The sequence below is a fragment of the Chelon labrosus genome, assembly GCF_963514085.1.
Source record: "Chelon labrosus genome assembly, chromosome: 16".
NCBI lineage: Eukaryota > Metazoa > Chordata > Actinopteri > Mugiliformes > Mugilidae > Chelon > Chelon labrosus.
Window position 1 is genome coordinate 1,332,077 of NC_140349.1, and position 26,346 is coordinate 1,358,422.

Consider the following 26,346-nt stretch of genomic DNA (forward strand, 5'->3'; position numbering starts at 1 on the left):
TGTATCAGAGCACAGAAGCCTATATTTGTAGAGCGTGCATGTGATGAGAGGAAGTCTGTGGGGAAGCTGTGAGAGGTGTAGTCATTAATCAGTGTTCACAAAGCAGCGCCGGCGGACTCTCCTGCAGAGAACGGATCTGTAACAGCATCACTGCTGTGGGGGGGGGGGGGGGGGGACTAATCCTCCACTCTCTATGAGGAAGCAACAGGTTGGGAACTTAAAGAGCACTCAATCAGCACACTCTGCAATTAACATCCAGTTTCCCTGCGTTCCCTCCGGTCTGCAGAGAATTTCATTACCAGGTCTGTTAGAATACCTGGTGATACATCCATCCTTTACTGAGATATAACAGCAGCCGCACATCTAGAGGGAAGCATTGAGAATGAAGCCTGATATCAAACTATAGTAAGAAAATGCCCCCCACAGAAAAAATCCAAAAGCCCTGCGAACCGTCCTAAAAACTGCAGAGAAACTCTGCAAAAGGACTCTTACCCCCATCAGAGAAGAGTTACAGCTCCATCAGACCATGGACTGTCTAACAGTTTTTACCCTCGAGCTATAACAACATTAATACTTCATAGACTGGGCTTTATATCATTACCTCTAGTTATTTATTATTTAAGCAATGAAATATTGATCATTCACATGTGCACATGTAAGATTATTATTGATGCTTATATTGTGTATGCATGCTTGATGTACTGTCTAGTACTGTTTCAGGTTGTGCACCTGAATTTCCTTACATCACTGCGATACAAACAATAAAATCTTAAACTTAGCAGATTTTTCAGAATGAATGTGTTTGTCCACTCAGGCCGAGCCATCCAGCACGTGAAGCAGAACATCTTCACAACGGAGGGAGGAGTCAGGAGGGGCGTCCCGAACGTCCTCGTGGTTCTGACCGACGGTCGATCGCAGGACGACGTCAACAAAGTTTCCAAGGAGATGCAGATGGAAGGTCAGAGCTGAGCCTTAACAGATAAATAACAGCAACACAATAATTTAATTTACATGAAAAATAATTATATTGAATGATGCAGTTCTTTGGCTTCTAATGTCAAAATGTTAAAAAAAAAAACAAAAAAAACAGCTAAATACACTAATTTTTGTTGCTTAAATAAAGTATTAAATGTGAATTCTTTTGTTCAAAAAAAGGACTTAACTACAGGACGAGTTTTATAAGTGGTCTTCTTTTTGGTATTTCAAGTTTGGTTTTCGACTCTGAAATAAAAACAGTTATTCTATTTTTAATTTGAAAAGCAAAAACAAAAACATTTGGTCCTTTAATATATGAAACCAGAATCAAGTAAAAGAAGTAAAGGAGAAACCAGTGGTTATTAGATTCATAGAAAAGCAGACGTTTTTGTAGAAGAAGAAGAAGTGGTTTCCATCAGTCAGTGATTTCAAATCTTTTCTGTTGGCCTGAACGGAGCACGGACTCAATATTCAGATGTAATTTCAGACTTTCTGACTCAAGGTATCTGGTCATCTGAATTAATCTCTGAATCTGGAGAAGAACCAGGTTTATTTAGAGCTGAACACAATGATCCATGGACCAGAGAGACCTGGACCAGAGAGACCTGGACCAGTGGTCACCATGAAGACCACTTCCTGGACCAGAGAGACCTGGACCAGTGGTCACCATGAAGACCACTTCCTGGACCAGAGAGACCTTGACCAATGGTCACAATGGAGACTACTTCCTGCTTCAGTCAAGGACAAGAAATCACTTCAAGAGAAACAACATGAAGACTGAGATTAACCTACAGAATTAAAGAAATGTTTCTTTTGTTTGGGGATTTAAAAATCTAAATCAAATAACAGTTGTTTTTCCAGTTTCTGGTTTTAAAACCAAACTTGAAATAAATACACAGACCACAAATACCGCTAGTATAATAAGAGTCGCCATCTTTGCTGTGGTTATTCTCACGTTAAATGTTTCTTCCTGTTCAAGGCTACATTGTCTTCGCTATTGGCTTCGCCGACGCCGACTACGGGGAGCTGGTGAGCATCGCCAGCAAACCCAGTGACAGACATGTGTTCTTCGTGGACGACCTGGATGCCTTCAAGAAGATCGAGGAGAAGCTGGTGACGTTCGTGTGCGAAGCCGCCACTGCCAGTGAGTGACAGATGTTATTTGTATTTCTCTCTCAGTGGAAACGCTTCAAACTCCTGCTAGAAAATATTCTTTCTTCACATCTTTTTGTCTTTTCAGCGTGTCCATCTGTACCGATGAGTGGAAGCACAACACCAGGTAGGAGATTAAAAGAACTCTAAAATGCAAACGTGAATGTTTAAATCACCACACCTCCCTTAGATAAGTCATTGTAAACACAGCACTTCATGGAAAAGGTTATGTTGCATTCAGTTTCATTAGTCATTTCTGACATTTTATTAAATCATCAGTTGGTGTAAATGAACTCTCTCCATCTCGTCCTGAGGTTTCCGTATGATGGAGCTCTTTGGGCTCGTGGAGAATCGGTACAGCAGTGTCTCTGGTGTTTCCATGGTACCAGGCACCTTCAACGCTTTCCCCTGTTTCCACCTGCACAGTGATGCTCTGCTAGCACAGCCGACCAGGTACACCACACCTTCATTGCCTCCCTGCTAATAGTAGCTCTTCCTAGCCTTCCAACTTATAGTAGCTCCTTCTAGCTTCCTAGCCCCCTAGCTAATAGTAGTTCTTCCTAGCTTCCTAGCCTAAAGTTAGATGAAAAAGCAAAGTATTGACTTCATTCATTCACAGTTTGGCCTAAAATCATGAGGCTCTGATGTTTCCAATGTGGCTCTCAGGTTCCTCCACCCTGAGGGGCTGCCCTCAGACTACACCATCACCCTGCTGTTCAGGCTGCTGCCCAACACTCCTGAGGAGCCCTTCGCCATCTGGGAGATCCTCAACAAGAACAACGAGCCGCTGGTGGGAGTCATCCTGGACAGTGAGTCGACAAACACAGCAAACATGTTTCTGGAATTCAAGCTAAATACCAGAAAGGTCTGCTGCTGTCGTGTTGGAGAAACTAAAGTGAAGCTTTCTGTGTCTTCCTGCAGATGGCGGAAAAACTCTGACGTTCTTCAACAACGACTACAAAAGAGATTTTCAGACGGTCACGTTTGAAGGGCCGGAAATCAAGAAGCTTTTCTACGGAAGCTTCCATAAGGTCAGACTGATTCCCAACATACTGATACTGATTCTTTTCCACTGTAAAATGTTTACTGGGATCTCAGGGTACACAAGCAAAGTTATGATTAGAGAGTTATTTAAATGACACTACATTTAAATGGGATATTTCTTCTCCATCAGTGCATTAATTTGTTCAGCTGAGTTCATCTTCTCTCCCTATTTTTTTTCCTGAGCCTAGTCGAGCATAGAGACGGTAGTAGTCTTAGTCCTGACAGGCTGACGGTAGTCAAGTCGTGCCCTGAGCCTGAACCCGCTCACAGTCGTGTTGTTGTCGGAGCCGAGGGACTCGCTGACTGATCTGCAGTCACTTCTGTCTGCTCGCTGTCAGCAGAGCTTACCCTGCTTTACCTTTTCACCTTTTGTTCTGTCACTGCACACACAGTGGAGGTTATAATCCCACAGGACCAGCACCTGCAGCCCACAACTCTATGTGACGTTTGTACAGGTGTGACTTTATGCATCTGAGAACTTGATAGTCAGCTCAGTGTGGAGGGTCTTTGACGATTAAATTATCCTCATATAAGTCACACAGGTTTAGTTTTTCAGATTTTCACTTCTTATTTTATGCAAAGCTGGTATTTGGTAATATGACAAGAGAGCAGAAATGTCCTTTAGCTTTACAGCTTTATACTCACACTTTCAACAAGATTTATTTTGTATATTTAGGTCAGAGGGGCTTGTGTCCTGTCTGTGAATGTGAATAGAAATATGGATTTACTGAAGAGCAGTTTATCAGAACAGATTTACAGACAGACATTGAAGAAGCCACCAAAGTTTAGATATTTTTAAAGCTGTAGTTTTGTCGCCATGTTTATGAACATATGCTCTTGAAACCAGAATATGTTCTGACTTAAGGTCATGACACACCAAGCTGATGGTTGGTGGTTTTCTGGAGCATCTTTGACCCTGATTGTGGCGGCGTGTCCTGCACCACTGCTATTAGATGGACCTCTAAATGAGTTGGTTTCGAGGGATGATTAGCTCATTTGTTGCCTCTGATCTAAACTAATCCAAACTGAGCAAAATGGAAACTTTTCTTTTCTTTTCTTTACTTTTCTGCTGTCAAGGAAAATAGAAATCTTTCTATGCCAGCTGTCCTAAATGCATTTAAGGATTTCAATTCCAAATTACAGAGCAGAGATTTTAGGTTTGTGCGTTTTTCATTTTTAGATTCTCGTTGCCAAATATAGAAGATTTAATCTATTTATGTGCAGAAAACACAAGATATTCCAAGTATTTTTACTTTTTTATTTTTACCCTTTTTCTGTTAATATAGTAACTGTTCAGCTACTCTTTTGCTTTTAAAACCTCATGGTTGTCCTGTTACATAAAAGTCTAGACTTATAGAGGACGGTTGACAGGGTTCCATGAAACCAGTCAAGCAGCGTCAGTGACAGTCACATTTACTGGAGAGGGTGAGTTAATGGTGTTGAGGAGCCACTCGACAGTTCAGCACTTCAGTGTTGGTGATGGTAACAGTAATGCCCGTATGTGTAATTATAAATAGCAGTGTCACTCATGGAGATCATTTTAGCTTCAGTACTAAGGGCGCTCCTGATTGTTGTCCCAGTTCCAGTGGAGGTTGAGTGGAGCTACAGTACAGATGTGCTCTGCTGTAAATCTGTAAATCTGTAAATCTGTAGCATTGGTCTGAAACATTTAAAGGGACCTTTTGTCTTCAAAAAAGCTTCAGCAAAACTTTGACCTTAAAATATTACAAGAGCATTTTGCATCGTTTTCTGTGGAAACAAAATGCTGTACCTGTTTGTTAAATTCATTTTAAAATAACTTTTAATGCATTAGTTTCATCTTTTGTTCAGCAGTTTTCATAAGGTTTTTTGTACACCATATTAAAATATACATGTCGATCTTCTTTGACAAACCACAGCAATCAAAAAGCAAGTGTGCATTGTATTTCTATGTGTGCTTTAATGTTTGTGTGGTTTAATCTGCATTATAACATGAACTTGCCACTTTGATAAAATCTGTTTCTTTAACGTGACAGTTGTCCCTAATTAATGCATGTACTAATGTGTATTATTATTGTCCAAACCTGAAGGGAAAGCTGCTTGATTACTTTGCAGCATCACACAGGCAGAGGGAGCTGTTCTCCTATAACACACAGAGCTGACACTGCAGGGTTTGGATTGAAAGACTAACTCCTCTCACTAGAGCTACTTTTATCAAGAGGTCACAATGTCAAAAGGGTTTATTTAATTGTCATCACAACCCTTAAGATCAAGTACAATACAAAGTGAAATGAACACTCCACCAGGACTATGGTGCTACTGAAAATTATACACAACCAAGACAGAACAACACAGAACCAAGACATTTCTACATAAAGTGCAAGTGTGCAACGCATTCAGACAATGCAAAACACACAGGACAGTGCAAGACAGTACAACAGAATGAGACTAATATTGCATGTGTGACAATGTTTAAAAAATATATCTTTGTATGAGAATAAGTATAGTTCTAGCACGTTTAAATCAGTTCATGGGGAATTTAAAATGTTAAAAATAGTTCCTGATAAGGAGATGGCTTGTAAATAATGTAAGCTTTGATTAAAATAGGTCGTTTTCTGTACAAATACTGATAACAGGTGACATCTTCAACCTAAAGAATGTCCAGCTGTCGTTAAATGTAAATGCTAATCCTGATTAGCCTGCTAGCAATGTTTGCACCAGTTGCAGTGATTTAGCTGTAAATGTTTCTCATCTCTTCAGGCAATGTCTAATACTTTATATAATATACTTTATAATACAGTTTCTGTTGCTGTCCCGTGTAAAAATACATCTGCAAACAACGATAAATAATAATATAAACAACAATAATTTGTTATTGGAGTAATTTGCATTGTTTAAATGAGTAAAACTTTGTTTAATAGTTAATTAAAAGCTTTAGCTGATAAAGAGGTAGCTTATTCAAATAGGTTGTTTGCTGTACACATAATAGTTGCAGTTTACTACCTAACTTCACAGACATAGCGGAGACCCCATAGCATAAACCCAGGGGCCCAGAGAGACGTTAGTGGCTTCATATTAGATCATGCTAAAGCTGGCAGACAAATATCCCCATGTTGGTGTAGTTTTGAGCTGTTTATTTAAAATGAAGCGTGGTAGAATTTAGATGCTAATCAGGATTAGCTTGCTAGCAAGGGTTAGCACGTGTAGCATTTTTTATTTTTATTTTTTTAGCTCTGAATGTTACTCATTTATTTTGGTTAAATCTGATGCTTAAACATAATAAAGTCACTAAAATGCCCCCAGTAAATGTATAAATAAAATAATTATAATTATGTTGTATTTTTATCATTTTAGTGCATTAACTAGAATATTAATCCTCTTCACATAGACAAGAATAAATAATAATCACAGCAATAAATATATTGTTTAAAACATTTACTTAGAGTTACTAGCACATTTGCATTGTTTAGATAAGAAGATTATAAAATTATATTACTAAACTCAAATAAAAATAGTTAAAAACAGGACTGAGATAGAGAGAGAGATAATACTGTTTAATACTACTGTTTATTTAAAAAAGGGACAGTGCAATTTCATAGAACACATGATTACACATGGTTAAAAAAGCCAGAATTAGCCAGAAGGCTAGTTTTCATTTGTAGTCCCCTGGCCATGATGTAAAAAAGGCAATAAGAAGCACACAATACGTACAATATAATACAAAATACATATGCAAACACTTATTGTACAATTAAGAAAAAATACAACATCACAACATGACATTTTATCATAACATCAAAACATCACAGCATCACAACAGGCTAATCCTTTTATTTTCTCTGGCTTGTGTTACTGTGTCTATTAATATGTATTTATATGTGTATGTAGATGAGAATTCATTATTGTAACAGCAATTAATAGTTTTAAAAATATTAAAATATAGTTAGCAATGCAGTAACATTGTTTAAATAAGTGATTAGTGATTTAAAAGTGTAATTTTAAGCCTTTCAGAAGGCAGAAGCTTAGTTATGTAAAAGCTAACACACTAATTGTGATTATCGCATCAGGTGTTCAACACCTGAAGCACTAAACCAGGGTGTATAAGAAGTAACATGGTGAAAATGTTGTGTGTTTTCTTTCGTGCAGCTTCACATCGCAATCAGCAAGACCAGCGCCAGAGTGTTGATCGACTGCAAAATGGTGGCAGAGAAAGCCATCAACGCAGCAGGAAACATCACCACCGATGGGTTGGAGGTCCTGGGCAGGATGGTTCGGTCCAGAGGGAACAAGGACAACTCTGCACCGGTAAAGAGATCATGCACACAGTGTACCGCATACTACACAGAATGTAAACCTGAATATCAGTGTTTACTGTTAGATCTCTTCTGCCTCTATCATCCATCCCTCCTTCTGACTGGCCTGGCTTTATGCTCTCAAAGAAGTCTTTCTATGCTAAAGGTGTTGGATCATATGCCGCTGCAACGCTCTCATCAAAGCTGAAATTCTTCCTTGAGCAAATTTATAAATGCAAACAAATACATTTCTGGCTATCCTCCCCTAGAAATAGAGAGGCAGACCCTGTGTGCGATTGGTTTGATCTCCCTTTGAAGAGAAAACCCTTGACACTGACTCTGCTCTGAGGCTGAAAATTTCCACCTATGTGGCAAATAGCCAGTGTAATTTATAGAAATTTCTACAAACTCAAACCTGAGCAGCTAAAACACTGCCAATCTGAGGCGAGGTGCCTCGAGAGGTCATTAACCCAGCTGCTAATCTCTTTATTCTTTGACTGTGGGTTGTACAGTTTGTGCGCACATTTCCAAGGCAACCGTGCAGTTCAACAAGATTCCTGAGCCGGAAAATGAGGAGAAATTTTGCCTCTCTTGAAGGACAAGCAGTTTTGCACATTGGCCTCCAGGACCATCTGAATACTTTCTCTTTCTTCTTTGGCATTTTGTATATTTTCACAATCCAAGATGAGGCTTAGAGCCTCCTACTGCGATTTAAACCCCATGACTCACAGGGCTGCCCTGACTAATACTCTAATTTTACACCACGCCTAATTAGACGAACTGAAAACACAGACAAATGATTTAAAGGAAAGCTGTAAACCCAGCTAATCTCTTTTTTCTGTTTGGCATAATACAGGATTATGATTAAAAGCCTCATTTGCACAAGACAGTTCAGTGATGTGTAGCAGCTGATCATCAGTAGTCTTAATCCTGGCATGGGAAACAAAAATACCTCTTTAAATCCTCTTAAAATGCCCCCTGTTGAATCCCATCACATCTTTGATTTCACAGCTGGATGCCGTCATGCTCGTTTCTTACTGCATTTTATGGTTCACTTTAATTGGTTCCCGTATGTTTACATTGTGACATGAGTATTTGTTGTCAGTTTTCAGTGATTTTGTTTCTTAAAAAAAAAAAAGCTAAAAGTGTAAACGTGAGTTAAGATGTTAAATGAACTGAATTGTGTCACCCTTCTGAGGTTTTCCATATGGACTATTTATTCTTAACCTTAACAGTTTAGGTGTGTGTTGGTACAGACATGGATCATTTGTGTTATTGAAATGTCTTTCCTCTGCAGTTCCAGCTACAGATCTTTGATATCGTCTGCAGCACTTCATGGGCCAACAGAGACAAGTGCTGTGAACTTCCTGGTCTGGTGAGTTCAAATTTTGTCTCTGTCTAAACAGCATAACAGCAGCAACAGCGAAAGACTTGTTTAAAGCAGCAGCGCTTTTAGACTTCATATAGCGTGTGCATAAAATAATAAAGTGCTTTTAGAGGATTTTTTGTAAACTCGACTGTTTCAGAAGTTCACAAAATTGCACATATGATCCCTGATAATAAGATAAATCAAATCATTTTATTTTTCCTCATAGCAAGCATTCGATATGTTTTTTTTTTTCATAATGGGAGATGAACAAATTTGTACAAAGTAGAAAATCTCTTCCCATTCGACAGGGACTGATTCTGTCACATTTTAAACTATTTCATTGTCATTATCTTGGTTGTATTTTCTTCTTTGCATCATCCCTGCTCACGCTCTGGTCATTCAGAGGAAGGAGGTGGACTGTCCGGCATTGCCCAAAGCCTGCACCTGCACCCAGGACAGCAAAGGTCCCCCCGGCCCTGCTGGATTACCAGTAAGCCACACACTAATACACACATTCACATGAAGAAGTCCAGCTTCACACTCTTGATCTTACAGCAAAACTGCATCAAGATAATTCTGAATAAAATGATTCATAATTTTTTCCATGTGACCATATCACTGTCCACACACCAGACTGTACCGTATATTAATGACTGAGACACACACAGCCACCAGCATCTCTCATGTTTCATGCACAGTTCAGTCCAGTGCAGTTGTTTTTCCCACTTTTCAGTCTAACTGAAACTTATTCTTGTATCTCAGCTCGGTTGACACACTGTGACTGTGTGCTTTGAATCACCTCCTGCTGTTTGTGTTTCTGACAGGGAGGCCCAGGAATCAGAGGAGCCAGAGGTGATCGTGGAGAGCCTGGCCCGGTGGTAAGTTCTTTTGGTTTACACTCTGAAAAAGCCTCTGCTGTGCTACTATCCCTGTCAAACCACTCTGAACTTGCGGCGTCGTCTTCGGCAAGTCGCTGTGTCTTGGTGTTTGTGGTCACTTTTGCTGTGTCAGCATCACTCTGAGAGGCCACTGTTTCATGCTTTGTTTATTCATTTGCTTACATTAAGATATACATGCACAAATATACACAAATAACAGCACAGTACCACAGAAAAACTCCATAATTTCATAAAACACAGCAAAACAGAGAAACCATTCAAAGCAAACATTGAGGTAACAAAATAAAACTGACAAGGGGAAAAAACACAGAAAACATCAGCGTTTCAGAAAACATAATACAACTGTGAAAAAGTGACAAATCTAAAATACAACAGAACAATGAAAGAAACCCCACAAACACAGCATTTCACAAAACAACAACAAAAAAAAAATTTTAGACGATAAGACTTTCTGAAAATGCAGGATATAATAACATAAGCTTACAATGACAAGATAAAATCACATAACAATCAATGCAACACGCAATAAAGTCTTAATCTAATATTTACCATTAAGAACGTCCTCAGTAACACAATATAAGCTTAAACCCATGGCACATGGCTTGTTTGAACAGGTATAACTAAAAGAAAGACATTTTTAGACAGCACAACTTTCACTGACAAAATAAAATCACATAAACTTTGACTGACTGCAAAGGTAAGTGTCTACTGTCTTTCTCTTTGTGTTGGTTTTTCCCCAGGTAAGTACATTTCATGCAAACATTGTCTGCATACAGAGAAAGACAAATGGAAAAACAAAATACAGTACGTAACTCAGAGAACAAATGTATGCAATACAACACAATACAACACAAAGCCTTTTCTAACATTAATCATCACAGTCATGCTCACTAACACAATATAAACTTATAGTTAGACAAACTGCTCATTTGAACAGTTACAGTACATACAGATATACACTATATTACCAAAAGTATTCGCTCACCCATTCAAATGATCAGAATCAGGTGTTCTAATCACTTGGCCTGGCCCCAGGTGTATAAATTCAAGCACTCAGGCATGCAGACTGTGAAACAAGACATTTGTGAAAGAATGGGCCGCTCTCAGGAGCTCAGTGAATTCCAGCGTGGAACTGTCATAGGATGCCACTTGTGCAACAAATCCAGTCGTGAAATTTCCTCGCTCCTAAATATTCCACAGTCAACTGTCAGCTCTATTATAACAAAATGGAAGCGTTTGGGAAAAACAGCAACTCAGCCACGAAGTGGTAGGCCACGTAAAGTGACGGAGAGGGGTCAGCGGATGCTGAAGCGCATAGTGCAAAGAGGTCGCCGACTTTCTGCACAGTCAATTGCTACAGAGCTACAAACTTCATGTGACCTTCAGATTAGCCCAAGTACAGTACGCAGAGAGCTTCATGGAATGGGTTTCCATGGCCGAGCAGCTGCAGCCAAGCCACACATCACCAAGTGCAATGCAAGGCGTCGGATGCAATGGTGTAAAGCACGCCGCCACTGGCCTCTAGAGCAGTGGAGACGCGTTCTCTGGAGTGATGAATCACGCTTTTCCATCTGGCAATCTGATGGACGAGTCTGGGTTTGGAGGTTGCCAGGAGAACGGTACATTTCAGATTGCATTGTGCCAACTGTGAAATTTGGTGGAGGAGGAATTATGGTATGGGGTTGTTTTTCAGGAGCTGGGCTTGGCCCCTTAGTTCCAGTGAAAGGAACATTGAATGCTTCAGGATACCAAAACATTTTGGACAATTCCATGCTCCCAACCTTGTGGGAACAGTTTGGAGCGGGCCCCTTCCTCTTCCAACATGACTGTGCACCAGTGCACAAAGCAAGGTCCATAAAGACGTGGATGACAGAGTCTGGTGTGGATGAACTTGACTGGCCTGCACAGAGTCCTGACCTGAACCCGATAGAACACCTTTGGGATGAATTAGAGCGGAGACTGAGAGCCAGGCCTTCTCGACCAACATCAGTGTGTGACCTCACCAATGCGCTTTTGGAAGAATGGTCAAAAATTCCTATAAACACTCTCCTCAACCTTGTGGACAGTCTTCCCAGAAGAGTTGAAGCTGTAATAGCTGCAAAAGGTGGACCGACATCATATTGAATTCTATGAGTTAGGAATGGGATGGCACTTCAGTTCATAGAATGAGTAAAGGCAGGTGAGCGAATACTTTTGGTAATATAGTGTAAGTTGTACACAAATTCCAGCACAACAATATAGAAACGCAAAATAATTTCATAAAACATGGTAAAACCGAGAAACCATTTCAAGCAAACATTCTGACAAATAAATAAAACTGACGAGGGAAAAAACAGGGTTTTAGATAACATGAAACTGCAAAAAAATGTGAAAAATCAAAAACACGACAAAACAAGGAAAGAAACACCACAAACAAAACATTTCACAAAACTAAAACTAGAAATACATGATATAATTTATCAAGTTTATCTAAGTTGAGAACATTTCACTACTAATAAACACAAAACAGAAAAAAAGCTTCCTCATATTGTCTCATCTGGAATGTAGTTCAGTTTAGCTTTGGAAAGGTAAGTGTCTACTGTCTTCCTCTTCTTGTTGGTTTTTCCCAGGTAAGTGCATTTTATATCTGGTGCTACCTAAGCTAATCAGGCTCATTTTCTGCCTGGTGTTTACATGGAAGTGTACCTCAGCCACAAAAAAACAAAATTTTTTGTCTTATCCTAATATTTACCATCAAGGACAGGCTCAGTAACACAATATAAACTCAAAGCTATACAAACTGCCTGTTTTAAGAGTTATAATACATAATGGCTATTAAGCGTCATTTTTTCACTTTATCCTATTAAATATTTGTATGAAATCTTGCAAACATCAAGGTACCAGCAAGAAAAAGGACGAAGAAGGGCTACAGATATGCATGTAAAAATGTGCTGCAGCATCCCATGTTGTGGTGCCAAAGATTTGCTCATAATAATTTTTATCACACAATTAAAAAACTCAACAGGTAATAATGAAATATTAATAATTTAACCCTTAATTTATCCCCAACTGCTATTTAACCCATCCATTTGTTCGCACAGGGGCGGCTGTGGCTCAGTAGGTAGAGCGGGTTGTCCACAAAGCGGTTAGCGGTTCGATCCCCAGAATGTGCCACATGCCACATGCCGAAGTGTCCTTGAGCAAGACACTGAACCCCCAGTTGCTCCTAGTGCATGGAACTGGTGTGTGAATGTGTGTGTGCTTGTGTGAACGAATGGGTAGATGTGTCTGTGACTGTAAAGCGCTTTGAGTACCAATAGGTAGAAAAGCTCTATATAAAAGCAAGGCCATTTACCATTTACCATTTACAGTAGTGTGTACAGTTGACTTTAAGTCAAAATATCAAATAGGACAAAGTGATAAAGTGAGACTTTCTATCCAAAAAGTCAAAAGTAAGCTTCCCAGTGGCATAATAATGTTCTGTAGTTCTTCAACATTTATGCATCTGGACAGAAAGACTACTGCCGCCATGCAACAGTATAGTCTAAAAATGAGTTTGATGGTGTGACTGTTCTACTTCAACTGTCTCTTTTGTATTCTACTGGCAGATACATGTGAAGCTCATAGTGTAACGACATCAGTTGGATTGATCTGCTGTTCAGTTTTCTGTCAAACAGCAGATCATTCCTCTCAGCAGTCAGATCTGGATTGGTGTTCTTTTAGTGTGTAGAGGTGTCAGGTGCATTGATCCCAGTGAATCAGGAGGCAGATGTAGTCTAGTCCAGAGCTTTTCACGTCTTTACCTGTTGTTTTTCCCTGGAGCTGCTTTACTTCATCCTGTCGCTGGCTGTGGTTGTAGAGCAGGTTGTCAAATTTTCTTTGTAGTTGCTCATTTTCCAAATTGGTTAAAATATCTGAACACAACAGAACAGAAAGTCATAAAAATAATTTCCTCTTTATTTACATGCTTTATTGTCATTTACTTGGTAAACTGGTATTTTGGTTCTTTTAAGCTAAGTTTATTTGTGTGTGTTGTCCAAGTTTTTCTTTTCATGTTAAGAAGGATCTTCTTGTAAAACGTGATTGTCCTACATGTTTGGAAAGGAACATGAGAGAGTTGGGTGCAATCTGTAACCTCGCCACTAGATGCTACTAAATCTTAAACTTAGAGTAGACCACACATGAAATCTTCTGTTTGCTGAAACACAGGAGTCTGAATATAAAGAAATAAAGAGTGCTAGCGTCTAACTACAAAGCACTGAAAGACACAGTGTGTAAAAACTACTTTATAGATGTTGGAGCTGTTTGTTTCAGTAAAGTGAGTTAAACTGCAACAATTGAGGATTCAGGTGTAATATTCCTTAAAATATCTTGGCACCTCTGGGGCATTGCTCACCTCACTGTATATGAATCATGCTTCCCCTAAAGTCCCAGATAAGTATTATAATGACACAAATGGATATTTGACTACTGTATGAGTAAGAGAGTATGATTTAAACATGATTTGAAAAACAGAGGTGTCCAGTTGGTTAAAAGATTAAATTCTTTACAGCATATATAGATTCCAGTCAATATCAGAAGATGCATCACTCCCAGAGTCACTGCAACAACCTTGAAACACCTTCGTTTGACAGTTGCTTGCTCCTTTTGATGGTTTGGTCCTACGTGGGCGAAACATATCATTTAGTATGCAAATTTGACCTTGCCTCTCTTGTTTCTTTGTCTCAACACAAATAATGACTTTTCATTTTGCATGGATATAGATTACAGTAACCCATACTGACCCATTTTGAGTAACCCATCGTGGATTGTGAGTACATAAATCCTCATTATCAAACAGACTTCCCTTTTACAAAATTTATCATTTTATACTTACTAGTTTTTTGTGACCCAGTTTCAGCATGACACTCTTCATTTTTTAAGATCTCCACCTGCTTGTCTTCTTCCTCGCCTCTTTTTTCTTTCATTATATATTTCACATTCAAGCTCATATTGTTGGCACAAGTGAACACGAAGTGAAGCTGTTCTTGACGAGCTTTCTCTGCATTGTTGTTGTCAGGCCTTCAACACAGGAAGTGGTTGCAGGACTGACAACAACTGCAGATGCACACCTATGCAAACTTGGGTAGAGTGTGTTTAGCGACTTGAACATCCGGTCTCCACTTTTCCATTGGTCAAAGGAAATATAAGTAATTGCTTCAAAATCAAGTTGTTGATTTTTATTTATTTATTTGGGTTGTTTCCCAGTTGTTCCACGCAAGGGCAAAGCCGTATGCTCAGAAGCATGCATTTGTGCATGGCTGCACACATTACTGCCCACACAGTAAACACACACAGACCCACTTATATCTCTGAAGAAGGAAATGTGAGGTGTGAAGTGAACAGTTTTATTTTTGTTTGTTTGTTTCTATGTGTTATTTTTGAACTTACATTACTCAAGTTTCGCTTTTAATTCAAAGTTTCATCATTAGCTTATACTGTAGTGTGATGTTATTATTATAAAGGGTGACAAAAAGAGATGTTTCTGACTGACATGACTGAAAATGGAGGATTAGCTCCACCTCCATTATCTGGTTTGGTTTTAACCCCTTAACGCCTGAATTGATTTTTCAATTTTATAAAGAAATTAAATATTAAGTATTTTTGCTTACCACTCTGGCCGGTCCTACGAGAAACTAGTGCTTGCAAAAGGTTCCTAGGAATTTTTTGAATGTGCAAAAACCGACATTAGAGTATTACGTGCGTTATTTCGGCTGCAGTCTGAACGGAAACAGTGCGTCGCGAATTCGCGACACCAGGCATGAAGGGGTTAAAAAGTCTGACGTGGAGCAGCAAATTACAACATGCAAGGTTTGCAAACAAATAGTGCATAAAAAGGACGGTAACACCACTAATTTGTTCCACCACCTCAAACACAAGCACAAACCAGAAATGAAGAAAGACAGAAAATGTGCGAGGATGCAGAAGCAGCGTCGACTTCATCCAAAGAGTCCCGTAAAAAGACAACAACTCAGATAAAACTTGCCGATGCATTATAGTCAAAAAGATTAGGCTGAATTGGTGTTTATTTATCGTCATTTTTATCATTACTGTGATAAATACCAGAAATTATCGGGATAAATTTTTTAGTCCATATCGCCCATCCCTACTCATCACCCTAGCCAGACTTTCTAAAATCATTGTAATCCTACTGTATCTAATAACATCCTCCCTCTCCTTCAACTCTGCTCCACCTTCCTGCACCTTCCTGCTGTGATAAATCTGGTTTGGTGTAAATATATGAGGACATCTTAGGAGGACTGAGGCAGTTGACCAGTTGCTAGGCTTACACTTACTGTAGTTTCTTGGAAATAAAGTATGTAGCATTAACTTCTTTGTAAAGGTGATATTCTGCACTAATGCTGCTGTCAGTGTTTCTTGTTATTGTCTTTTGTCTAGTTTGAGTAGACAATATTGATGAAGTAATGTCACACACAGAAATGCACGCCCTTTAATTAATTTTAATCCACTGAATCATTCAAAACCAACTATCAGTGTTGATATCTCAGGGTTGTCATTTTCAGTGACAGTTCTTTGAAAAACAACACCTAAAGCACTGTTAAGGAGCTGATTTTATTTCTGGATATACATTATGTAATGCACATGTGACACAAAATGAAGAAGTGAAGAAATGTTCATTCTGTACATTGCATAGTCTTTGGTCAAATTATATCATCCCAAAATCGCCTATCCCTCATCAGTGATAGCAGGAAATCTATTTCTCACAGATCCAGCTCTTATAATTGTTATATTTTTGCATCCATTGTCCTTGGCGATTGCAACAAAGTGCATAGGGCTGGTACCTGGAAACTTCAGAGTGCCCTGCTGCCCAGAACCTGTGAGACATATATAATATTGTTAAACTGAGCCAAACTCATGATTCTCAAGTTCAAATAAAGTCTGTCTGTTTTGAATATTTTCAGGATATATTTTCCAGTTTGTTTATGGAATTAGCAGACATCTAAAAACAAAAGTGATTATAGGTTTAAGTCTCTATCATGAAGAATGGACACTGTGGTGTACTGTCCAGTCTTTCATTCTAATTAAAGTTTGAGTCTTCAGAAATGTTTTCTCCCTCTGCTTCGATTCCTGGGTTTTAAGCCCTCCGCACATGCTCAGTAGTATCTATCCCAGTACAGTTCGATCCTCCTTTTGACTTTTCACTCAGAATCACTCTACACTGATTAGCCTAACCCTGATAATCTGGTTATCGTGGCACCTGTCGGTGGGTGGGCTATATTAGGCAACAAGTGAACATTTAATTGTCGAAGTTTATATGTTGGAAGCAATGGGCAAGTGGAAGGATTTGGGCGACTTTGACAAGGACATATTGTGATTGCTAAACAACTGGGTCAGATCATCTCCAAAACTGCAGCTCTGTGCACTATGGCAAGCCAACAGAGGCAGTGTGATGCTTTGAGCAATGTTCTGCCGTGAGACCTTGGGTCACACCATTTATGTGTATGTTACTTTGACTCGTACCTAACCACCTAAGCATTTCTGCAGCCCATGTACACATTTTCATGAAAATGGTATTCCTTGAAAGCATCTATCAGCAGCATAATGCTCCCTGACAAAAAGCAAAAATGGTTTAGAAATGGTTTGAGGAAGATAACAACACGTCCAGGGTGTTGATTTGGCCTCCAGATCCCCCAGATCAGAATCCAAATGAGCATCTGTGGAAGCTTTTAAACAAACAAGTTTGATCCATGAAGGGGCCACCTCACAACTTGCATGACTTAAAGGATCTGCTACTAATGTCTTGGCTGTAGATATCACAGCACACCTTCAGAGGGCTAGTGGAGTCCATGCCTCAACTGTGGTCTTAAAGTTATGGCTTATCAGTGTACCTTTGTTAGTTTCAATAACTGATTTTATTCACACTGTAATAGAAACCAAAAAACGTCCTCACGTTTCTGTAAGTGGGGATCCATCCACCCATTCCCACTCCCATTTTGTTGATGGCCATTTTCTATTGGCTTGTAGACCAATCCAGGACTCTCCATTAGTATTTAGTTTCCTGATAAATTTCTGATTGACAAGAGACAAAAACAATTTCACTCATAATTCCATATCCCTTGTTAAACTAACACTGGGAAATCTGAGATCAGGTGACTGGTAGTTACAACAAAGATCACACACATTAACAAAGTCACCCACCTGTTCCTCTCTGCTGTTTATAATCACCAGATCAGCTCCCCTACTCTGGCAGTCTATCCTGCTTTCCTGCCAGTGTTTCCTCCCAGTCAGTTTAAAGTAACAACTGCATCCAAATCTCTTCCATCCTTCAGGACACCACTTCCCTGAACATCAGACATGTTTTAGAGACAGATCTCATTCTCATTTCAGGTTTGTTTACTCAGGTTTTCCATCTTTCATAAGTAACTGTCCTTGTCCTGGATAAACTGAAACAACATAATAAAGTAATAATACTGCTTATTAAATTATTTTATAATAGTTTCTCACCTAGAATCTTGTCCTTCAGACGCTTTACTTCATCTTGTAACTGGCTGTGGTTTTTATTCAGTGTTTCGTATCTGCTTTGTAGCTGTCTGTTGCTGGCTTCCAGGTCTAGTCGTAAGAAGAAGTGTAAAAACCAGTAAATAAAGATATTTAGTTGCATCATTAAGTTTGAAGTTGAAACATCACACTTAGGTTTTAAGTGTATAATAGTGATGTTTTGATTTGGTTTTTAAAAATGGGCTCACCTTTTCTGTTGTCCTTCAGTCGCTCTACTTCATCCTGCAACTGGCTGTGATTTTTATTCAGTGTTTTGTACCAGCTCTGTAGCTGAGTGTTGTGGGCTTCCATGTCTTGAGAACAAAAACAGTTGATTACAAAGTTAACCAATATGAAAGTTGTAAGATGAAGTGTAAAGTGAATTCAGTGTGTTTCTATATGTCTTTGTTTAAAAAAAAAAAAAAAAAAAAACATTTCTTACCGAGAAGTTCGGTCTGCAGCTGGCTTGTTTCTAAAGACACTATATTTGAATGAATCACAACAAAATGAGAAAATGACCAACAGAATCATATATTTGTAGTCTTCACTGTAACTTAGGACTCAAATGTCACTGTTTAGCATTTCAAACTGTGATAACTTTTTGCTCTACCCACTGTTTCACACGCATTTGTGTGGGGGTGTGAAAGTGTGTGAACTTATGTGTGAACAAGACGCAAAAGCAGATCAACAAATAAAAGCAACAGCGTGTCTGTGAAGGTTCTCAGTCATCCAGGTCATGGTATAAAAAAAGAGTTTAAAAAAGGCAACTGGACTTAAAGCTACTCGGATGAGTGGCGAAACGTCTTCTCAAAGAAACTCTACAAGTCCAGTTGCCTTTTTTAAACGCTTTTTTGGATAAGCATCAGTGTGGTGAAAAGTTGCTAAATTAGTTTAAGATTAAGATTTTAAGATTAGAATATTGATTCAGACCTAACATAAAACATGACTTATCCAGATCAGTATGTGTCTCATAATATCCCAGTGTTTTAATACAATACTCTCTCCTTCTGTCTCCATGGACAGTCTGTTTTTTAAAGTGTCCTATACATGGTCCTACATCCTAGATACCCATCTTTGTAACTCAAACTGCTTAAGAGCTATATTGACAATGACCAACTCTTTCAGTGAACATGATAGACTGACATGTGCTACCAGCCAATAACTGTCCTATCTTTAATCATGCTATAGAAAGCAAGTCTTTGGATGTCGTGCAGTGTGAAGAACATTCTGGTGCAAATTTAGGTATTGTATTTTATCTTACAGTATTTGATCAGGAGGATGATCCCAGCTAACATCAGGAAGCAGAGCACACTTAGAACCAATGTAGCTTCTCTAAAACACTCTTTCTGGACTGGAGGATGTGTCTTTGCCTGTGTTCCTGCTAAATCAAATAACACAAAGTGGATGTTATGTACGTAGTTACTATTCATTTTCTCACTAGAATCACTGTTTACATCTGTGGTTTTGGTGACATCAACACAATTTCACTTAAGATAAGATAAGATAAGATAAGACATGTTTATTAATCCCACGTGTGGGAAATTTCCTTGTCACAGTAGCACGGAATTTTGCAAATATATATACAGAAGACAATGACGACTTCGACATGGTTAAAAAAAGAGTTACCAAAACGACACAATACAAATTTGAAAAATATATACAAAATAACAATGCTCTGAAAAATATATATAGAAAAAAAAATAGAAATATAAAGACATCCTGTATATACATTTTGCCAATGGTGGAATAAACTCTACAAATAAATAATTGCTTAAACTATGAGATGGTGAGGTAGTGGTTTTGGGCAAAAAGGCAGTGCACTTAGTGCTTTGGTAGTTGGATAACCCGAAACAAAAAAGGATTATCATGATTATCATTGTTAGAAATGAGTTTCCTACTCAGGACAGCCCAGGTACGTTCTGTTAACAGTTGAGGGAACATAGATGTGTGACAGTATTGGAAATCTTATTGTAATAAACTGAACTGTGAGCATTCTTGGGGTTCCTATAATGATTTAAATACACATACGCACAGATAAGTATTATTTTTTATAACACTGAAAATTGACTTACCTCCTTCCTGTGACTGAAAACGATCAAGTCTGATATCATCTGCATTCTCGTATATATCCACCTCCCTCTCCTCCCACTCTTCTTCATTTTCCAGCACCTTCCCGCTGTATCTCACCTTCTTTGATAAATCTGGTTTGGTGTAAATATCTGAGGACATCTGTGTAGTTTACACTAGTACATTACTCAAGAAGATATACTGTAAATTCAAGAAGGTCATATTTTATACTGATTCTGCTGTTAGTGTTACTTGTCCAGCATCCTGTTTGCTTTTACCACAGAACTTAGAGGAAGTAGCAGCATGCAAAAAAAAAATAAAAAAAAAAATCACAGCTTCAGTTTGTGGTTTTCCTACCTTCAGAAAGAAGACTTCATTGCCCATCTGAGACAAGCTATAAATGTGTTGACCATACAAAGTTAACAGCTGGAGATGCAGGTTTTTCCGACAAAACAACTACAGACGTGTGAAGAAACACCCCACGTAAAATGACACATGTAAGACAGGAAATGATTCTCTTGTCAGGTAGAAAAACAAACCATTTTAATTAAGCTCTCATCTTTAGTAAGGTTAAGATTAGACCACTGATAAATTAAGCATGTCTTGTTGTAGAACAGTCTTAAGACTGTCAGTTTATGGTTTGTCAACAATATACTTTAATTTGGCTTTAGACTGACTTTGATTATGGTGACAATGATGTTTCCTTTACTGCCACCATCAGGCCAAATCCTGAAGTGGCCCAAATTCAAATTTAACAGTTGTTGTGGAACAATTTCCTTATCACTGGGATTGTTTGTCAAATAAACAGACTTTGTTAGAGGAAAATGTCTTTGCAAGTTTTATTTACCGGCCGGTCGGGAGAGGAACCGTCACCATGCACAGAAGCTTCAGGGTGAGTTAGTTCTTTCTACCCATGATACAGAAAATACAGCTTTTAAACACTTTTACATTAAGGAAGGTACAAAGGTTACATGAGGATACTTGAAAATTCCATTACGACCTGACACGAGAGGTGCAACATAAAGTGAAGACACATGACGGAGTTGGAAAAATAAGGGTTTATTTAATTAAAAAAAAGACAAAAAGAACACAGGTCAGATCTAGTGAGCCTCTGCAGCTGAAAAGAGGCTTCTTCAACAAGGCCCTTTATTCGGTCTTCTCAGGTGTGGCTGGTTAAGGTGATTAAGCACAAGCCAAAGACACTTGCACAGCCAGTGGAGGAGCAGAGGGGCGTAACACATAGTTGCCCGGAAATTGGCGAAGTATCATTACTGACCACAGGAAATTGAATCCTTCTCATTTTGGAGATTCTGTGAACCCTTTTTAACAAGTTACCTCCACACATACAATATTTATTAATGTCTGAGAAAAAAATGAAACAAAACAAAGGTCATCATACATTTGGTTATTTTGGCCTGTTGGAGTCCTCTTTGTACATTGATTTACATTGATGAAGTTAATGCGGTCCTGTTTTTTTCTCTGTTTTTTTTCATTTTTAAGGCAAGACAGGAAAATGTGAAATGAAAGAGAAGGAGAATGTACATGCAGCAAAACTACTTTGCATGAGTGGATGGTGTCTATGTTAGACTGTGCAGTCTCTAGAAACTCTCATTAGATTTGTCTCTCACAGATCCAGTGTTTGGTTTCATTGTAGGTGCTGGTGGGAATCCATTCTCCTTGTTGATCAATATATACCTTGGAATCATCCTCAGGGTTTACAATCACTCCAGTCCTCCAGACCCTGTTGAACAAGCAGAGCCAAAAAACACGACAGATTAGTGGTATAAAAAAAGTTTTTTTTTACTATTTGAAGATTAATTATTTTCAAAATTATTTTGAACTTCTTTGTGACCCCATGTGATATTGCGGTAGATTGCAATTTGAGTTGCCAAGATCAGTTGTGTGATAACAAAACACTTTTAGATTCAGTTTCTCCTATTTAGAGTGCATACAGTCATTTGGAGAGAACTGACACAGTAAATATATTTATGGGACTAAATAACTTAATATTGTCATTACTTACATATATGATGCTGTCGATCCGTCCAACCAGGTCCAGATCCACTTCTTTTTCCAATCATTTGTTTGTACCATCTCCAAACCAATCCAGGAATCTCCATGTTTATTGAGCTTACTGACAAATTCCTGATAATTAGTCAAAAGAGCAGATGTTTTGTTATTTCTTTTGGTCATACATTCATTCCTTTAGTGAAAACATGTCTCATATTTTGATAAATCATACTCATTTACTGTATGTGAAGCCTCATGTCAACAGTTTTAAACCAAGTAGGACAAAAGACAGAATCATGAAGCAGCATAAATCCAACAAGCAGAATGCGTGTGCTTATTAAAGTGAACTTTTCACTCTTAACAAAAAACAGACAAAACTATAAACAAATGGCAACAATTTAACTTTTTTATCTGACATGTATGTAAGACACATGGTACAAACAGCACAATATGTAAAAACACAAGAAGAAGAATCTGGAAGAGCCACCACAACGCCACAAAGAGAAGAGAACAAGAATGTGTAACCACATGGTCATTGTGTTTGTAGTCATAGTGTTTGTGACATTTGAAAGGATTTTGTAGAAACACAACATGCCGGTGCATTTAAAACCCAGAAACACCTTTAGACAAATACAAAGGACAAGTCCTCGAAAGACAAGCTAAGAACTATTGTAAATGCTGTCCAGTGGAGCGCACACATTTAGGAGAGATTAAACAACAATGATGAGAAGCAGCTCCTCTGGTCAAGACTCATCTAAAGAAGTGTTGTTCCTTTGAGGAAGGCAATGAACACATTTAAGACAAAGAAGACAGATGGTTTGAAAGATGAGCTAAGAAAGTTATCTGTGCTAACCTGGAACAACCATCTCTGAACAGAGGAGATGGCTCCAACACAAAAACACACACATGCACAGAATTAAGACACAAAAATACTTATTTTAATATTCATCACAACATCATAGTTAAAGGCCACAGTTATCAGACACTTACTTGTTCCTCTTTGTTTTTTATTATCACCAGATCTCCTCCTCTCTTCTCACAGTCTTCTCTGCTCTCTGTCCAGTTTTTCATCTCAGTAGATGTGTAGTAGCAGCTGCATCCAAATCTCTTCCATTCTTAAAGAAAATGTTGTTTAGGTGTTTTAGTGACATGTTTAACATCATTATATCTTCGTCATTATGATGGTTTAGTAAGACTTCATTTAAATGTTTTGGTTTGTTTAAACCTCACCTCCATTGCTCCCCTGGGTCTGGTGTTCTTTTTCTAAACGGCAGTAACTGGACTTCAGGTTTTCATAATCAGCCGTCAGGTTGTCAAAATCACTCATCAGCTTATTAAAGGCCGTGTTCAGCTGGTCTTTTTCGGAGGCAACGCTGACATGCCCTGAAAACCACATAAAACAGACTGTGATATATAACGAACCAATCCTTCAAGGTTTTATGTGGCTTCATGTAAAATGAATGTGAGGTCCTCACAAGTTATGGACAGGACATGAACCACTAAGAGCAGGAGACACAGTAGACCCAGAATCAGTGCAGTAGTTTTAAAAGGGTTTCTTTGGACAGCTGGAGGAGGCTTTGGAGTGTGAGCTCCTGCAGAGAAAATGCAGATTAAGCAGGTTTGAAGGAGCTGTTTCTTTTTTTAGTTCATCTTAACTGAGAAGACATTTGATGATTAGACAGTCACAGCCAACCACAGGAAACAACCACGAAGTGTTCACATTTAAAGACAGAGATGCTATCAGTTAACTAGCTACTCTTATATCATAAGACACTGTATCCAACTGTGCACTATACTGAGGAAAGGTTGAACAGTCTATAAAATCCTATTATGTTTACATTACAAGGCTGGATTCCCAAGATTTCAACAACCAGCCAGGTATCATCTCTCTGGTCTTTTTCAGACTTTGCATTAACGTCTGACCTGGGCAGTCTGAATGCATGTTGCCAGCTGTTAGTGCCTGTGTTCACACCTGGCTGTAAAAGGCATCTTCACATGTGTTGGAGTTGAATTATGTTAACTGAAGCTGTCTCTAATGGATCACTGCCACTGTTTCAGAACTATGAACAGTGCCATTTTTTGTGTGTGCGTCATGTCTTTGGCACATGTTATTATTCACTGATCTCCTTCCTTATGTCAGCTATTTTCAACACCTGCACAAAACTCAGATTATAATTCGAACAGACATCACTTACGGTGTTTTATCCCTTTCTGGTGAAATAATAAAGTAGCTTTTTTTTTTTTTAATGACTGATCGAGGCAAAACTTTTCTTCCTCATAGGTGGTCATTAATGTGACCAAGGACACATTGTGTGTTCACACTACCAAAGAAATGAGGTCAAATGCAGCCTAGACCACCTGCAGGTGTGTTCACATGTGTACTACACCGTCCCCAGGACAGATGTTAATACAAGGTCTGAACGGGGCCTGTGTAGTTTAAGCATTTTATTTTGCAGCAGGCTTTCTCGATAAAGAACCATCCGGACATCTATCCCTGTCTGTACAGCTAAACCTAGCCATTATTTAACAGTGTAGAAGTCCACACAAAAAGCTCAAAGTATGTTACCAAACACGCTTGAAGTGGAATGCTCTTCATGCAATTCCATGACGTCAGCAACGACTACACTACTGTTACATGTTCAGTAATCTAATAATGTTCAAATTTATGTACAAACTGTAAAATATATCGTGTTTATGTGAGGTTAAATATCTTACAATATTCCTTAATATTGCCATAATAACAAAGTGAAAGAAACCGTTATTTATAAAACAGTAATGTTTAATCTGGTCTCCACAGTTTTTAATACTCACCTCCCTCCTGTGTTGAAAGATTATCATCCTGTTGGACGACAATGTCATAAACATGGAGCCTTTCCTCTGTTAGCTCACACTCTCTGTCCTGGTTCTCATAAATACTAGAAGACATTTTAAGATGTGCAACAACTGAATTGTTACTCTATTTTCAGCAGTGTCACTTTACTATTTAATGCACGTCAGTGCTGTCACTTAATTACTCTATTTCTTGCTAAATAGATTTTTAATATTGTATTCCTGAATCATAAATAAGACGTTTTGCTGTGTATTCTGATGCTGCTGTCTGTGTTCTCTGCCAAGGTTTCTCTGTCTTTCTGTTCCTGTACTTACTGGCCACGTTTCAACAGGAAGTACTGAGGAAGTCATGGCAGATAAGCATTCACACTGCTAATATTTTGTCACCTTACATTAAAGCCTGCTGAACTAATTTGTTTTTTCATGTGGGATTATGAAACCTTTTTCAAATATAAGAACACATTTTCAAGTATGATCTGTGGTTTGTCAAGTATACGGCAGTATTTAAAAGAAATGCACATTAATGATCAGAGCTTTTGCTTTAATAGACTGCAAACGATAGTTAATTCAGCAACTACACGCATTGTGGCACAGTACCTTTTTACAATACAGCCAAGTAAAGTAAGACAAACCCGGATAAAAGCAAGCAAGAGCATCTAAATGGTGTAAAAATATCCTCCCTCTGCTGGCCTTCTGAATCACATTGACACATGGAACTAGATATCACCCTGCAAAAACATTTTACAGCAGAAGTGACGTCTTCTGTTATCATCACTAACATCAGTTTCTGTGGGGAGTAATTTCTAAAGTTTTTCTTATTCTTATTCTTAATACTAATCCTGTGCAAATAGGGCTGAACTATTTTCTATCACGTAACTGTGTAGACAAGATTCAAACTTAAGACCTAAAAGTTGTGTCTAATGAGTAAATTTTGCTGTTATTTTGAAATTGTTTTTGAAAATGTGTTGCTCTCCATCGTCTAACATCTCCATTTCACTCTGCTCTCTCTCTTCATGTCAGGACATGTCAGATTTTCATTCAGTCAAACTCTGTTCATCCCTGTGTCATCAGACAAAGCAAATTTATTTCTCACAGATCAGGTTATTATCATTTTAATGTGCTCGTGTTCATTGAGTTTGTTCATTGCAACATATAGCATAGGGCTCAGAAGTCAGATTTTCTTCCCCAGCTGAACCAGCACACCCAGAACCTC

At 38.5% G+C, this 26,346-nt stretch overlaps 2 protein-coding genes across 3 annotated transcripts in view; one reads left to right on the plus strand and one right to left on the minus strand.

The window, feature by feature from the left end:
• col14a1b (collagen, type XIV, alpha 1b) overlaps window positions 1-26,346 on the plus strand; it is a 163,275-nt gene that overhangs the window by 72,554 nt on the left and 64,375 nt on the right. For both annotated transcript variants that reach the window (XM_084563547.1, XM_084563546.1), the window contains exons 25-34: window positions 815-958; window positions 1,955-2,119; window positions 2,216-2,254; window positions 2,442-2,580; window positions 2,794-2,936; window positions 3,049-3,158; window positions 7,297-7,455; window positions 8,740-8,817; window positions 9,215-9,301; window positions 9,636-9,689. In XM_084563547.1, the coding sequence (XP_084419673.1) occupies window positions 815-958; window positions 1,955-2,119; window positions 2,216-2,254; window positions 2,442-2,580; window positions 2,794-2,936; window positions 3,049-3,158; window positions 7,297-7,455; window positions 8,740-8,817; window positions 9,215-9,301; window positions 9,636-9,689 (1,118 nt within the window). The remainder of the gene's footprint in view (window positions 1-814; window positions 959-1,954; window positions 2,120-2,215; window positions 2,255-2,441; window positions 2,581-2,793; window positions 2,937-3,048; window positions 3,159-7,296; window positions 7,456-8,739; window positions 8,818-9,214; window positions 9,302-9,635; window positions 9,690-26,346) is intronic.
• Window positions 15,931-24,944, minus strand: LOC311501644 (uncharacterized protein). Its single transcript, XM_084563597.1, has 9 exons — window positions 23,295-24,944; window positions 22,318-22,439; window positions 20,300-22,035; window positions 19,489-19,704; window positions 18,465-18,541; window positions 18,195-18,378; window positions 17,889-18,031; window positions 17,641-17,759; window positions 15,931-16,564 (listed from the first exon to the last, which is right to left on the minus strand). Exons 3-9 carry the CDS (start codon window positions 20,454-20,456, stop codon window positions 16,444-16,446), a joined length of 1,017 nt encoding a protein of 338 aa, XP_084419723.1. The 5' UTR covers window positions 20,457-22,035; window positions 22,318-22,439; window positions 23,295-24,944; the 3' UTR covers window positions 15,931-16,443.

What these genes read in the sequence shown, in the direction of transcription:
- LOC311501644 (XM_084563597.1), bottom strand. Translation starts at nt 20,456, where the DNA reads ATGTCCTCAGATATTTACACCAAACCAGATTTATCAAAGAAGGTGAGA. An exon ending in TCTGAAGGACAAGATTCTAG is followed by an intron (nt 18,032 to 18,194) that starts GTGAGAAACTAT and finishes TCTGATGTTCAG; the next exon opens with GGAAGTGGTGTCCTGAAGGA. An exon ending in GGATCCCCACTTACAGAAAC is followed by an intron (nt 16,565 to 17,640) that starts GTGAGGACGTTT and finishes TATGTCTCACAG; the next exon opens with GTTCTGGGCAGCAGGGCACT.